The sequence below is a fragment of the Stylophora pistillata genome, chromosome 14 (genome assembly GCF_964205215.1).
Source record: "Stylophora pistillata chromosome 14, jaStyPist1.2, whole genome shotgun sequence".
Classification (NCBI taxonomy): Eukaryota; Metazoa; Cnidaria; class Anthozoa; order Scleractinia; family Pocilloporidae; genus Stylophora; species Stylophora pistillata.
Window position 1 is genome coordinate 8403968 of NC_142532.1, and position 13762 is coordinate 8417729.

Sequence of the window (13762 nt, forward strand, 5' to 3'; positions counted from 1 at the left end):
AACCTGATAATAAAAAAGATACTGTTTATTGCATGCTCCGGGAAATTTATTTGCATTAACTGCATTAACTAACCATGCTATTTTAATTTTTATTTAGGCTTCCCTTCGGCCATCACATGATCACTCAGGGTGCAGTACACTAAGGCGGTATTATGCTCAGCTACAATTCTTACAGTCCAGGTTTCCACTGGGTGAAGGTGGAGCAGTTAATGTACAGTTTACATGGTGTGTACTTGTACTTGAACATTAAAAATTGAAATTAAAATTATTCTAAGCTGTATGTGTATGTACTGAGGTATAATTTGTTAATATTTTGTTCAGGAAGTACTGTGGTAAACACAACAATAATAATAATAATAATACTTGGAGGATGGAAACTGAAATGAAGCGCTTCTTTGGTACAAGATACAAAGAAATATTGCTGAGAATGCAGAAAGCTGTATTAAGTAGCACTCATCCTCGGAGACCCTGGGGCTGAGTCGATTTCAAGTTAGGGCATGAAGAGCCCCTGGGGACATTGTCTTACAAGACTAGTTCCAAACAGTCACAGTCGTTCTGCCATCTGATTGGTGCCAGAAAATCTTTGTGTTTTTCTGCCCAATCAGAGTGAAGTGTGCTTTAGAGTCCTTTCGTGTGTTTTAACACGGATATATACTAGTAGCTCAGTTGCTCACTATGTTTGTTTGGACCGTGCAACAAAGATTTGCTGGAGGTGAAAAGTTTCAATCTCAGCACACAATGTAAGAGAAATCAATCAGATTGTCCACGAAAATCTTACCGGAAATTATACTGAATACTTTCGCAGGTATCACTAGAGAATGTGTTTTAAAGTTTGCGAGGTTTCTATACAACACGGTGGTTACAGTCATTGATATGTCGCTTTAAACGTTAAACGAGATTTCAGCTTAAATCTTTCTAGATTTTTTGCATAATTTGCTGTGACTGAAACTTTGCCAATCCCGTGAAGTTATTTTGTCGCACAGGCCACGCAGGTATGTCGAGCAACTGGCGCTTTCGCCTACGTAGCTTTCTGCTTTCTGTGCGCGCCAAAATCTAATCTTCGCTTTGTAGTAAAGTCGTTCACAATATGGCCAAGGTTGCAGAGAACGTTAAGTTAGTGGACGACCTCCAGCAAGTGCTAAGAGAAAGCATAGCTGTGTTTCCGGTTAGCTAATTAAAATCTGAACACAAGAACATTGTGGGAAGGAAAGATGTTTTCAAACAGTTACCAAAGGGGTTTGGAAAGAGTTTAATCTTTCAACTGCTGCCTAGAGTGTTGAAATTCTTGAGCTAGGAAGGCCATGGATTCTCTTCTAGTCCCTTGGTCATTGTCATTTCACCTCTTCTGTCGATTGTTGAAGACCAAGTTAAATACCTTTGATCATTGGGAATCGATCCGATACTATTTTCAGTGGGAAAAACAAAACCAAAGACCAAGAAATATTGGATGGAAAGGGCGGGTTTGCTTTATTGCAAATGTCAGCTTAGTAGTATAGGGTCATCTATCCACATCTAATACGTCAAAGTTTCCACGCTTCACTTTTATTTTTTTTTTCAAGCGAAGATGAGATTAGATTTTGGCACGCACAGAAAGTTGAGCAAGTACCAGTTGCTCGACATACCTGCGTGGCCCGTGCAACAAAATAACTTCACGGGATTGGCAAAGTTTCAGTCACAGCAAATTATACAAAAAATCTAGAAAGATTTAAGCTTAAATCTCGTTCAACGTTTAAAGCAACATATCAATGACTGGAACCGTTGTGTTGTATAGAAACCTCGAAAACTTGTAAAACACGTTCTCTAGTGATACCTGCGAAAGTATTCAGTATAACTTCCGTAAGATTTTCGAGGAGAATCTGATTGATTTCTCTTACATTGTGTGCTGAGACTGAAGCTTTTCACCTCCAGCAAATCTCCGTCGCACGGTCCAAACAAGCATAGTGAGCAACTGAGCTACTAGTATATGTCCGTGTTAAAACACACGAAAGGACTCTAAAGCACACTTCAATCTGATTGGGCAGAAAATCACAAAGATTTTCTGGCACCAATCAGATGGCAGAACGACTGCGACCGTTTGGGACTAGTCTTGTAAGACAATGTCCCCAGGGGCTCTTCAGGCCCTAACTTGAAATCAACTCAGCCCCCTGGGTCTCCGAGGATGAGTAGCACTCTGAACATTGCAAGAACATTTAAACTGGTTACATCGTAACAATTTTGAGGACATGATTTGGTTTTTATGAACAGTATTTTATGAAGATTTCAAGTTAAGGATATTTTAAGAGCTGAACAGTACATCATGAACATTTAAAAAAAAAAACATCTAAGGAGTATTGGGCCAATTGACACTTTTATTGTTTTATATTGATCATTTATATTTAAGTTGTATTAGATATTATTATAGTTAACAGTCCTGTCATGCAGATAGGTTATGAATTTTCACCCTATTTTGCTTAGCTCACTAGCATCCAAACGTGTTTACTGCATAATATTAATAATAATTTATTGATTTATAATGTGCTTTTTAACATACCAGGTGATCAAAAGTGCATAATCTAAATCTCAACTCAAAGAAATTACATGGACTTTCTATCATATTTGATATAAGCCTTCAGAATTGAGGATTGAGAGAAGATTTTTAAGGAACTGGCAACTTACAATTGAACAGTACTGCAATTGTAAAACTCGCACAATAGCATTTTAAACCTACAGACCAATTTAAACAACAGTGTATGCTCTTTCTTTCAATTCCTGTATTTATCAGTTAATATCATAAGGCTTTTTTTTTACCTGAACATATGCAAGGGGAAAATGTTATGGTGTACAGTGTTCAAACATTGATAATACTACTTAAATATCTCTCACAGGCTCAACAAGCTTTTTATTTGTTTATCACTACATGCAAGGAACAGTAATTTTGATAATTTGGTCAAAATGAGGTATTACAGGGTTTCCACACTCCTTGAAAGTCCTTGAATTTAATTTTTTGTTTTCAAGGTCTGGAAAACCCTTGAATTTAGACTCAGGTCCTTGAAAATTTCTGAAAAGCCCTTGAAAATAAGTGGAGATGAATCAAAGTCAAAGTTTTCTTTTGTTTTCGGTGTTGAAAATGTAAGTTTCTGGCACAAATTGCAAAAACGAATTTTCCTTTCAAATCCTGCATCTGATTATAATGTTTGACATGTGAATTATATATACTTTGTACCTGCCTAGTGCATTGCACATAACCCTGGTTACCTAGCACGTGAACACTCTTATGTGCATGCTTGAAGTCATGCTTGTTGGACTTTTCAGCTGGTCTTGCATGCATTGTTTTTTTATTTCTATTAGCTCCTATTTAATGCAAAAGGTCCTTGAATTTGAGAGCCAATGTCCTTGAAAATGACCTGAAAAGTCCTCAAAAGTCCTTGAATTGGGTTCCTGAAAAAGTACAAGAACCGTGGTATTAGCCTCTTGAAATAGTGCTCTCTAAATGTTTATCATGTTTATAATTGAGAGTATTGTTACTGAAATTATCATTGACTATTTTTTCTTGTTGTTATAATTATGACATGACTGATGAAGTGTAAAAGTTCACATTTTTACAAATTTGTTTTGAAGGACTGATCTTTATTCAGAAGAACCAATATCATTGTCTGATATAAGATTTGAACAAGCAGCCATTCTTCATAACTTAGGTAAGAGACATTAATTGACTGTATAGTTAACAACTATTCACCAAAGTGGAGGTGGTTAGTGGTGGATATTTACCAAGCCGCAAAGTGGCGAGGTAAATATCCACCGCTAACCACCAACACTGAGGTGAATAGGTGTTTTAGTATATACTAAAACAGCGAGATAATATACGCTAATTTGTTAATTTGAGTGTTCTCTTTGCTTGTCGTGGATGCAAACCGGGACACCATTTTTTCCTGAGTTGCTCGGAGGTAAATAGCAAAGGATATTCAGAGTTTGTCTAGCCAATCAGCGTGCCTTTAATGCTATCCACTGTTTTAGTATATGTTATAGTTCAATTTTTTTCTTTGGTTTAATTTTTTTTTACACTGGTTTAGAATTTTCAGACTGGTTTAAAATTTTTAAGCACACAGCTCATCCTTATTTATTTGGTGTTTTTGTATGCAGGGTTCGATTAATCTTTTAGACAATTGATATATTATTGTGTATTGGATATAATAGAGAGACAATGGTTAGTAAGACTGCTGTGATAGATTCTCTGTGACATACTATGGACTATTAATCATACAATACTCTCATAGAGAAGACATCCTTTCTTTGCAGCTTCTCTACACTCGCAGCTAGGATGTCAAGAGGACAGAACGGCAGAGGAGGTTTGTTCTGTTTTGATTGCATCAACAACAATGACAACAATTTTTATTATTTGATCTTTTTACATAAAATAAAAGTGGGATAGTTTGTCCCATAAATAGCTAGAAAGCTAATTGTGGCAGGGCAAGACAGGTACCTGTTTAACATAAATCGTCTTAGTATCTAAGAACAAGAAGTTGTTATTTACACAGTCACATGGTCACAGAGTCGCACAGAAAAAGATAAGAGGACATTTAAACTCAGAAGGTGTATCTATGTACCTACTTTTTTAATGATCATGGGGATTTGAATATAGTTATCTTTTTTTTCTAAGATATCAAATAGCAATTTGCGAAGGACTTTGTTGAAAGCTTTCTTTGGGAGATCGTTATACAGCCTGGTATCTTATTCCACAGCTTTACTCTGATCCGAGAGAAGGAATTGTTTTGTATTTCTAGTCTCGAACTTTTAATATAAAACTTTCCAGATGTAAACGATCTTGTATTGTATAATGAATGAATATTAGACATTTTCTGAGATAGATTTAGCATGTTTGCTGGGGCTTTATCATTATTGGTATCGTGCATTAGGGTTGATACGGACTTACAATAAAGAAAAGTTACCGGAAACATGACTGTTTGCTTTAAGAAATAAAGGAATTGCGTGATCATGCCAGTCTGCGAAGTACAGCAGACGAAGGGCTCTTTTTGGAAGAATAAGAATTTTATTAACTTAAAGATAAGTCTTGCATGCCTGACCCCAGGCAGCAAGACCATAAGTTAAGTAAGTGTGGATTAGTGAGTTATAGAATGATATTCAACATTATTACATGACGCGGGCAGTCAGAGGGCCAATAACTAAAATCAACCAATCAAAATGCTCTATTGCCGGTCAATATTCTCTCAGTATTGGACCAGGCACTGTCCCGAATGGTCCCGAATGATACTGCACTTGTGTCCCTTTGAACTTCAGTCGTATAATAAATCTCTTATTAACCAAGTTTGCTCGGGACTGTACTGGAAGAATATTGGCCCTCGGTCTTTTTTCTACGGACCTCGCTGCGCTCGGTCTGTATTGTCAAGACCTCAGGCCAATATTCTCCCAGTATGGCCCTCGTGCTTGGTTAATAAGATATATGTATTAATTTATTTTGTCGAGGTACAGAGTGGTGTAGCTTTGCAAGTAGCCCAACATTTTTACTAATTTTGTAACAATAGAATCATTGTCAGTGGTATTTTCAAGAGAGACTCTGATCAATAAGAATGCCAGGTACTTTATGTAAACTATAGGCTTGAGACGAAATTATTTTTTCTTTTTGTTATCAAAAATGCAGAGTTTTGGTTGGTAAGCCAGTTGCTTTTGGCAAGGATGAAAAATTACAAAGTTGGATTTTTATTGGCTGTCAACCAGTTATAAAGGTTTTGTAACTCGTTGTTGACCATTGTTTCGATGTCTTTCAGATTTTTGTGTGCATACAAAATGTTAGTGTTGTCTGCAAAGAGGTAAAACCTAAATTTATTCTTAGCATCTGTGGATATCATTGACATAATTATAGCAAGAAAAGTAAAGGTCCAAGAATTGATCCTTGAGGAACACCACATCCAATGACAGCTTTATCTGAAATATGATGGCCTACTTGCATTGTTTGTGTGAAATTTTTAAGATATGAGGAGAACCAATCATTAATTAATCCACGAAAGCCGTAGTGATTGAGTTTGTTAAGCAAAATGTTGCGATCAATGGTGTCTAAAGCTTTTTTGAGATCAATGAATATTTCACAAGATAGCAATTGTATATCATTAATGATGTCCAACACTGCATGTTGGGTTGAATGCCCCTTACGAAAGCTGTATTGTGAGGAATACAAGAGTTTGTGTTTCTTTATGTAGCTCGTCAATCTATCGTAAATTATTTTCTTGAATACTCTAATTGTTTGGGTCAATATCATCATCACTCTTAATTATAACATAGCTTGTAAATTCGTGCAATCAAATTCAATAGCGCAAGCGTGCTTCAATTTTCCATTGTGCACGCTGGTGACATCAGCAAACAAATACCTTGCGAAAAAAGTTTGTTCTCACGAGTGACTTAGCATTTTTCGTTAAATGGCTTGAACCTGGGGGTGACATGTGAAGGTGTAGTCTGATTGTCTGGGTGAGTGTAGTCCTGAGAAGGACTGTTGTCGGTGGTAGTGACTGATGTTTCGACAACCTGTGTGGAAGTCATCATCAGAGTCAAGTGAATGATTGTTGTCAGTAGAATGTTCTTATTCCAGTTCGTGTGAAATGATCAGTTGGTTTTGCCGTGATGTTATTAGCTGTAAGACACAAGTGACGTAAGTCAGTCGTGATTGGTCTGTTTCGATCTGTCGGTAAAGTTAGGTCGTTCTTTTTTGGTCGTTTGTGATGTTTATGTCGTGAATGAGTCGTTTGTGTGGGGCGGGTAGTTTTTGACTTCTGTTTAGGGGAGTCTGTTCTAAGTCAGTAAACCAGCTTTCCAGAGTCAGTCGTTGAAAATAGTCAGTGCTGTAGGTTAGGCATTGCGCAGAGTCCCAGTCAATGTTGTGGTTGGTAAGTTGATGGTGTTCAGCGATGTGATTGCTGACATCACCTTTCCTCGTCGCCCGTCGGTGTTCAGTCAGTCTCGTTGTGAGGTTTCTGCCAGTCTCACCGATGTAGGAGGCTTGGCAGTCGGAACAATTGATCTTATAAATCATTCCCTGTCTGTTCCTCGGTTCATCTTTGTCTTTAACGTTGGTTAGTAACTGATGTAGTGTGGTGATGGGTTTGTGGGCGACGCGGATATTGAAGGGTTGTAAGATGCGCGAGATGTTTTCAGACATGCCTTTTATGTACGGTATGGTTGCTGTAGTCGTAGGGGTTGCGGTGTCGTTTGTTTCGGTAGTGGTAGTGGGTCGGTGAGTGTTTCGTCGGATGAAGTCATTGTTGGCATGTCTTATTTTTGGTCTTAATCACTGCTTTAATTCCATTTAGTTATCCAAGGTTTAGATAGGTACTTTGCTTTGTGATTTGATATTTTTTGCATGGGGTGTGTTTGTTAACAGTTGTATAATTATACTTGTTATAAAATGATGAAAACAATTTGTTCACACAATTTGATCCATTTGCAATTAATCAATTCCAGTCAACTTCAGACATGTCATCATTAAAGCGATCAGCAAAGAATCTTGAATAGTCACATATTTTTATATTTTTTTCTTGTTGAAGTTTATCTTTCGCTGACGTTGTGATACAGAACTGGGAAAAATGATCACTAATATCAGAAATGATGTTTCCGCTAACGAGAAGTTTGTCAAGATTGTTAATGAAGATGTTGTCAATCAGTGTAGCAGAAGTTCTGTGAAAGTGTGTTGGTTTATCCACTGTTGGAATAAGATAACAGCTTCAAAGAGAGAGTAAAAAATCTTGGCTTATTTGAGATGTTTCACACTTGAGTAGATCTATATTAAAATCACTCATGGTATAAACATCCTTGTTATCTGAAACCATTTTTTTCTATTGTGCAGCAGTGTTTTATTAGAATTTCCAGCCCTGAAAAAAAATAACACATGGTTGCTTTTAGATACAGAATTCCACTTTAAGTGTGTGAGTGAGATCTCTATTTAGTGATTGCCATCAAGAATATATTTCTCATTACATGTTTTGGTGTGCAGTTTAGCTGATCTATTTTACGAGTTGTAACAAGTTGTGCAATATTCTGACAAGCCTGCGAAGTGAGTCAGATTACCAGCAACAAGTAGTTATAATGTGTTCCTGTATTCATATTATTACTTTTCAGGGTATGAAAGTAGCCTGTACTCATTTCCAAGCTGCGGCTGGAATTTTTCAGTTCCTCAAGGTAAAATTCCTAAGTTTAACATTAATTTTAGTTGCACTGAAATTCTTTCCTCCTATCTTAGATGTAACCTTATATGCTTTTCTTGTTGTTGTGCTTTATCAAGGCCCCTAGATAATCTGAGTCTAATTTGATCTCTTTTAATGAACTATACTATTATCACATGCTAATCTGGTTATGTTGTATACTTACTTGGCATTAAACTGTGTTATTTAACCCATAAACTTGCAGAAGTGATTGACATGTAACTTCTCTCTCTAATATCCATACGTTATCTAGCAAAAAAAGAAAGGAGAATACTCAAACTCATCAGGTAGAAGTTGTTATCTTGAGCGTACACCTCATTTCCAGGACTCTTTTACAAGGCAACGTGCAGAAGCTAAAAGGAAGAGTTAACAATCAGATCTTGGGAGTTAGATGGTCAAAAGTGAACCTAGTGAACTAAAACATATCTGATAAAAAAGGCAAATTCTTCACACTACAGGGCTTGACACTAATGGTGGCCAATCAGCCACAGACTAGAAGAAATTCAGGTTTGGCTAGTGGTTTTCGATTACCACTAGCCAGTTTGGCTAGTAAACAAACTGAAGTTGTTGTAACATCAAAGTTGTCACTAGCCACGTAGCTACTAAGTTGAAAAGTTAGTGTCGAGCCCTGCACTAATTTCATAGAAAATTTTTAGCATTTCGAAGGGAGAAATATCAACCGGATCTTAGGATCTAGGATGCATTCATATGGCATAAATGGATGGCTCTGACTTCCAAGTGTGACAGTCAGATTTGATCTAAGATTCATAATGCAATGAAAAGCATTTGAAGCCAATTTATTGTTTAATTTATAGGTTGGCTCTTTCTGTAGAGTTGAACATTTTATTGTAAGTTTAAGCAGCTTAATTGCTTTTTTTGGTTTTGAACTTTTCATTGTGTTTGTTTTGTAAAGACTCTCTTTGATTGGTGGTGACGTGTCTGCCTTGAAATTTATTTATTTTTTGTTGCAGGATCACTTTGCCAGTGATGCATTTTTTGACATGGCCAGCAATCTGCTTCAACTGTACATCAATATAATGTTGGTAAGGTGATAAATCCTAAGCACATAAATTACTAGTAAGAGTTATCAAATTTTAATGCCAGTCATGTGTATTATTTTAGTTGTTTAATAATATGTTGTTCAGAATAAAATTAAAATCTACAGGTTGATGACTAACATCAGTGTGGCTACAAGCAAGTTATTCAGATATATCCTAGAATGCAGGAATCATGTCTCTGAGAGTTTGAAATTTCAATTTTATGGAGGAGTATACCCCAGGACCCACCCCCCCTCCCCCCCACAAGTACAAGTTACCTTGCAATGCACCATGCTTGCTACCTAAGCTGCCTACTCAGTTCAGGTCAAACGTACATTACATTTTCTAATGACAACAACTGCCTTCAAGTTGGTACAATTACTTACAAGCTTTAGAACTCAGTTAAATTTTAGATTGATTTATTAGATCAGAAATTGAGTAAAGTAAACCTGTTATCTATAGAAGTTAGATTTAGGTAATAGTATAGTTACTAATAAAATAAAGCACATGTACCAAAGATTTAAGTGGCTGAAATGCTTCCTTTTTAGGGACAAGCTCAGGAGTGTTTATTAGAGAAGTCAATCTTAGATTCCCGCAAGGACTCTTTGATAGCAAGAATAAGTATGCAGGTACAGTGTCTCAATTGATAACAATAAGTGTCAACTCTGAATGAAGCAATTATGGTATTTTGTGGGAAATACAACTCTGCAGAAAAGGTGGGCATCACTTGTGATTCTAGCTTAGGAAATGCTTGCAAGCCTAATATGTTTCATTGAGAATAGGGGAAATGTAAGAATGGAATGGTCGGGGTTTGACACCAATAGTAATCAACTAGTGACAGACTAGTAGAAATTCATTTGAATATATCAACAAAGTTGAAATGGTAAATTGGCCACTGTTATGATTATAAAAGCTGATGTTTGGAGCGTTAGCCCTTCGTCGGAGGAAAATTGGCCACCATTACAATTATAAGAGCTGACGTTTTGAGCGTTAGCCCTGCGTCTTTCGCTCTGACGAAGGGCTAACACTTGAAACGTCAGCTTTTATAATCGTAACGATGGCCAATTTACCATTTCAACTTTGTTGTTGTATTCAAATTATTTCGTTACCCCCAAATAGTTTCTTTAGAAACTATCCGCCTTTATTCATTAATAGAAATTCAGTTTTGGCAAGTGGTTTTCGATTTCCACTAGTCAGTTTGGCTAGTACACAAACTGAAATTGTTGTAACATCTGAGTTGCCACAAGCCACTTGGCTAGTAAGTTGAAAAGTTAGTGTCGAGCCCTGATTTGGTGGAAGTCAGAGTATAAGCCAGACTACAGGGAAGATTTAAAATAGTTGGCATCAAAGAGAAAAATTACTTTTTACCACAATTGGTAGTAATGTCCCAATCTGAGCTGTTGTCCACAAGTTTGACTAAAGACAAAGCTGCTTGGGTCAATGTGTCACGCAACATGTCAAGCATGCCACATGCCCTTGGGTAACTAGGGAATCTTAGTTTTTTTCATTAAAAAGCATATGCTGGACAACCTGGATTTCACTATTTCAGAGCACTGGGCTCCCTTTAATGTTTCTTAGAGCAGGGCTTTGATATTGTCACAGTGGTGAAAAACAAATTAGCAGTGATTTAGCATGGTCTGTACTCTTATCAGCAAGTACATTTGTCTTCACGGCAGTCAAAAAATTTGTTCCAGACTCACTTGGCTGTGCCTTGTGAGTTCACAACATTTTGACCACAGTGATGACAAATATTGCTGTTGATAATAGTACAGACCAAGCTAAACCACTGTTGATTTGTTAAAGTTGCAGCTGTTTACAGTATGTTTTGGAAGAAAAGAGAAAGCAGTAGATATCTAACAGCCCAGCCCATTATGTTCCCCTTTATTATTTATTGTTTAGGTCTGTGTCAATAATGCCAATAAGGATAGGCACACAGTTGTGTTTGCTTTGATCAATTGCTTATTATTTCCTTGAAACAAGGTACATCATTGTTGATTTCCCTTCATTTGTTATTTGTCTTTTCAACCAATTTTTGATTTCACTTCATTCTGACTTGTGCTCTCAGGTACACGATTATTACAATCAGGCTCTACAGTTCCTGGAATCTCAAGGTCCATCTTACATGGGATCTAGAAAAGCTAAGGTACAGTGTACTTGCCATAGATATGTGGGTGAAATTGCAAGTATGGCCTGATGATGATACAATCTGCCTTCTCAGAGTTGACTCAAGGTGGATGCTGTACACATTAAACAGCTGTGGATGCAGGGGTGCTACATAACAGTTTTATTGATTTTTTTTTACCATTTTCAGTTAAAATAATACTTACAGTGCTGCTCCATGTTAAAAGTTAAAACAAAGTCAGAATAGGACAGAGGAACTACAAACTGATTATCAACAAACTGTTCTTTATAAATCAAGTACATTTCATATCGCTTATTAAGTTCATCAGTTTGCACAACCTAATGTGCAACTGGTGTTGTGGTGATCTCTCCATTGTTATGGAGAGATCACCACTATTAAAGGAGGCCTGTTTGACAGTGCAGTCGTTATCACTGACACTTAATCTCTCTCAACAGCTTTGGACCAAGAGTCTCAAGATAAAGTGTTGTCATTACCTTGCTGTATCTTATGTGAGTATCAAAATGCACATGAATCAACATTCTAATGACAAAAGGCATCAGAAAGCCTTGTCTGTTGTACAGCTTTATAAAACTTTTTTCATTTTTTGATACCGTAATCATTTTTTCATTACCTGTACATTGCAACTTCAAGAATGCTTACTATTCTTGGAACACAACACTTAGACAACCTCATCTTACTTTATAACCCTCTAAACCCCAACATCACTATCTATATTCTCTATATATTTCTGCATACAATTCCTTGGTATTGACAAGAAGAATTCATTTAGCAATCAAGGCTTCTTAGGTTGGCAATCATTTCCTATATTCCCACGACCTTAATGAATGATTGAGTAATATTACAGTTAGAAGAAATTAGATGCTGGTCACTTGTAGGGTTTAAAGGATTGATTTTTATTATCCAACTACACCTAGACGAGTACAAATATCACGCGGTATTTGTACTCGTCTATTGTAGAGTACCGGTTAAACAGGTTTTCTCGCATTGCGCAAGCGAAGAATTGGATTTTAGTTACGAAAAAACAAATTGCAGACAATTTGAATCATATTTCTGACGACGAAGAGTCAGAATGGTCGGCAAATATAGATCCAAGTTCATTAGATGAATCAAACGAAGAAAAACAGCTCGATGACCAGAAAATTTCTTCATTTAATGAAGAAAATAGAAACAGCAACACAACAACGCGCCAATTCTGTTCCGCTTCGCATACTTTTGTCATGCACTCCCCGTAAATAAATATCTGCGAAATTTGCCCGCACTGAAATAACAGTTTTGTGTGTTGGATAATAAATAACTTATTAGACGTTTTGTTGTGTAGTATCGCTGAGTATTTTTACTCATTATTTGTATTTTGACTCGCCCTACGGGCTCGTCAAAATACGGCACAACTCGTAAAAATACTCAGCGATACTACACAACAAAATGTCTAATAAGATGTATGTATTGGTTACTGAATAACTTACTGTTGGAGTATATTTATTTACTTAGTCAGGGTATGACACTAACAGTAGCCAACTACGCACAGACTAGTAGAAATTCTGTTTTGGCTCGTGGTTTTCAATTTCCACTAGCCAGTTTGGCTCGTGGTTTTTCATTCCACGAGCCAGTTTGGCTCATGGTTTTCGATTTCCACTAGCCAGTTTGGCTCGTGGTTTTCGATTTCCACTAGCCAGTTTGGCTACTAGTAAACAAACTGAAATTGTTGTAACACCTAAGTTGTCACTAGCCACTAGGCTAGTAAGTTGAAAAGTTAGTGTCGAGCCCTGTAAGTACTTAAACTATAATTTTAACCAGCTGTATTCTGACCATACCTTTCTTTCTGTGGTAGTAACATGTTTAAAATTTGTTGGACATACAAAGCACTTTTGGTTACTGTTCCCTTAAATTAGCTGTATGTGATTGTAGATATACATGTCAAATAATGCAGAGGAAAACCAAAAATTTGGCGAGAAGGTAATTATTCTTTTCTTGCATAGTTTTATGGTTAGTGAACTTGGCAGTAAATTAGATACGGTGGCAGATTTTTACAAATATATAATTCTTATTGACATGTGTCTGTTCAGTATTAGGTCCCAGATGACATAAAAAATGTGATAAGAACGAAAAAGTGGGGCATGGAGCAACCTATCTTGTCACTATGTTCTTACCACATTTTGACATCTTATGTTATCTACATGTAGTACTGAACATTCAATCTATTTTGTTGATGAAGAAAGAGGCAAAAATTGTCAGTGATGACACCATCCGTGCCTCTGTCCTCCCATAGATCAGAAGTCAGAACTAATCAACTTGTGTGCATAATTCTGCCTATTATCCAAACTTTTTTTTTAATGGGACTATCAAAATAAGTTGAACACAGGCTAATTTTTAATAGTAAACATGAGTGAAACAATTATGAC

At 36.6% G+C, this 13762-nt stretch overlaps 1 protein-coding gene across 2 annotated transcripts in view; it reads left to right on the top strand.

Moving 5' to 3' along the window:
- LOC111333161 (uncharacterized) overlaps positions 1-13762 on the top strand; it is a 39012-nt gene that overhangs the window by 1884 nt on the left and 23366 nt on the right. The window contains exons 3-12 of one of the 2 annotated variants that reach the window (XM_088744840.1): positions 98-225; positions 3598-3674; positions 4276-4325; positions 8101-8160; positions 8999-9031; positions 9155-9226; positions 9769-9849; positions 11286-11363; positions 11798-11851; positions 13269-13316. In XM_088744840.1, the coding sequence (XP_088600966.1) occupies positions 98-225; positions 3598-3674; positions 4276-4325; positions 8101-8160; positions 8999-9031; positions 9155-9226; positions 9769-9849; positions 11286-11363; positions 11798-11851; positions 13269-13316 (681 nt within the window). The remainder of the gene's footprint in view (positions 1-97; positions 226-3597; positions 3675-4275; positions 4326-8100; positions 8161-8998; positions 9032-9154; positions 9227-9768; positions 9850-11285; positions 11364-11797; positions 11852-13268; positions 13317-13762) is intronic. The other variant, XM_088744841.1, reaches the window with a different exon arrangement.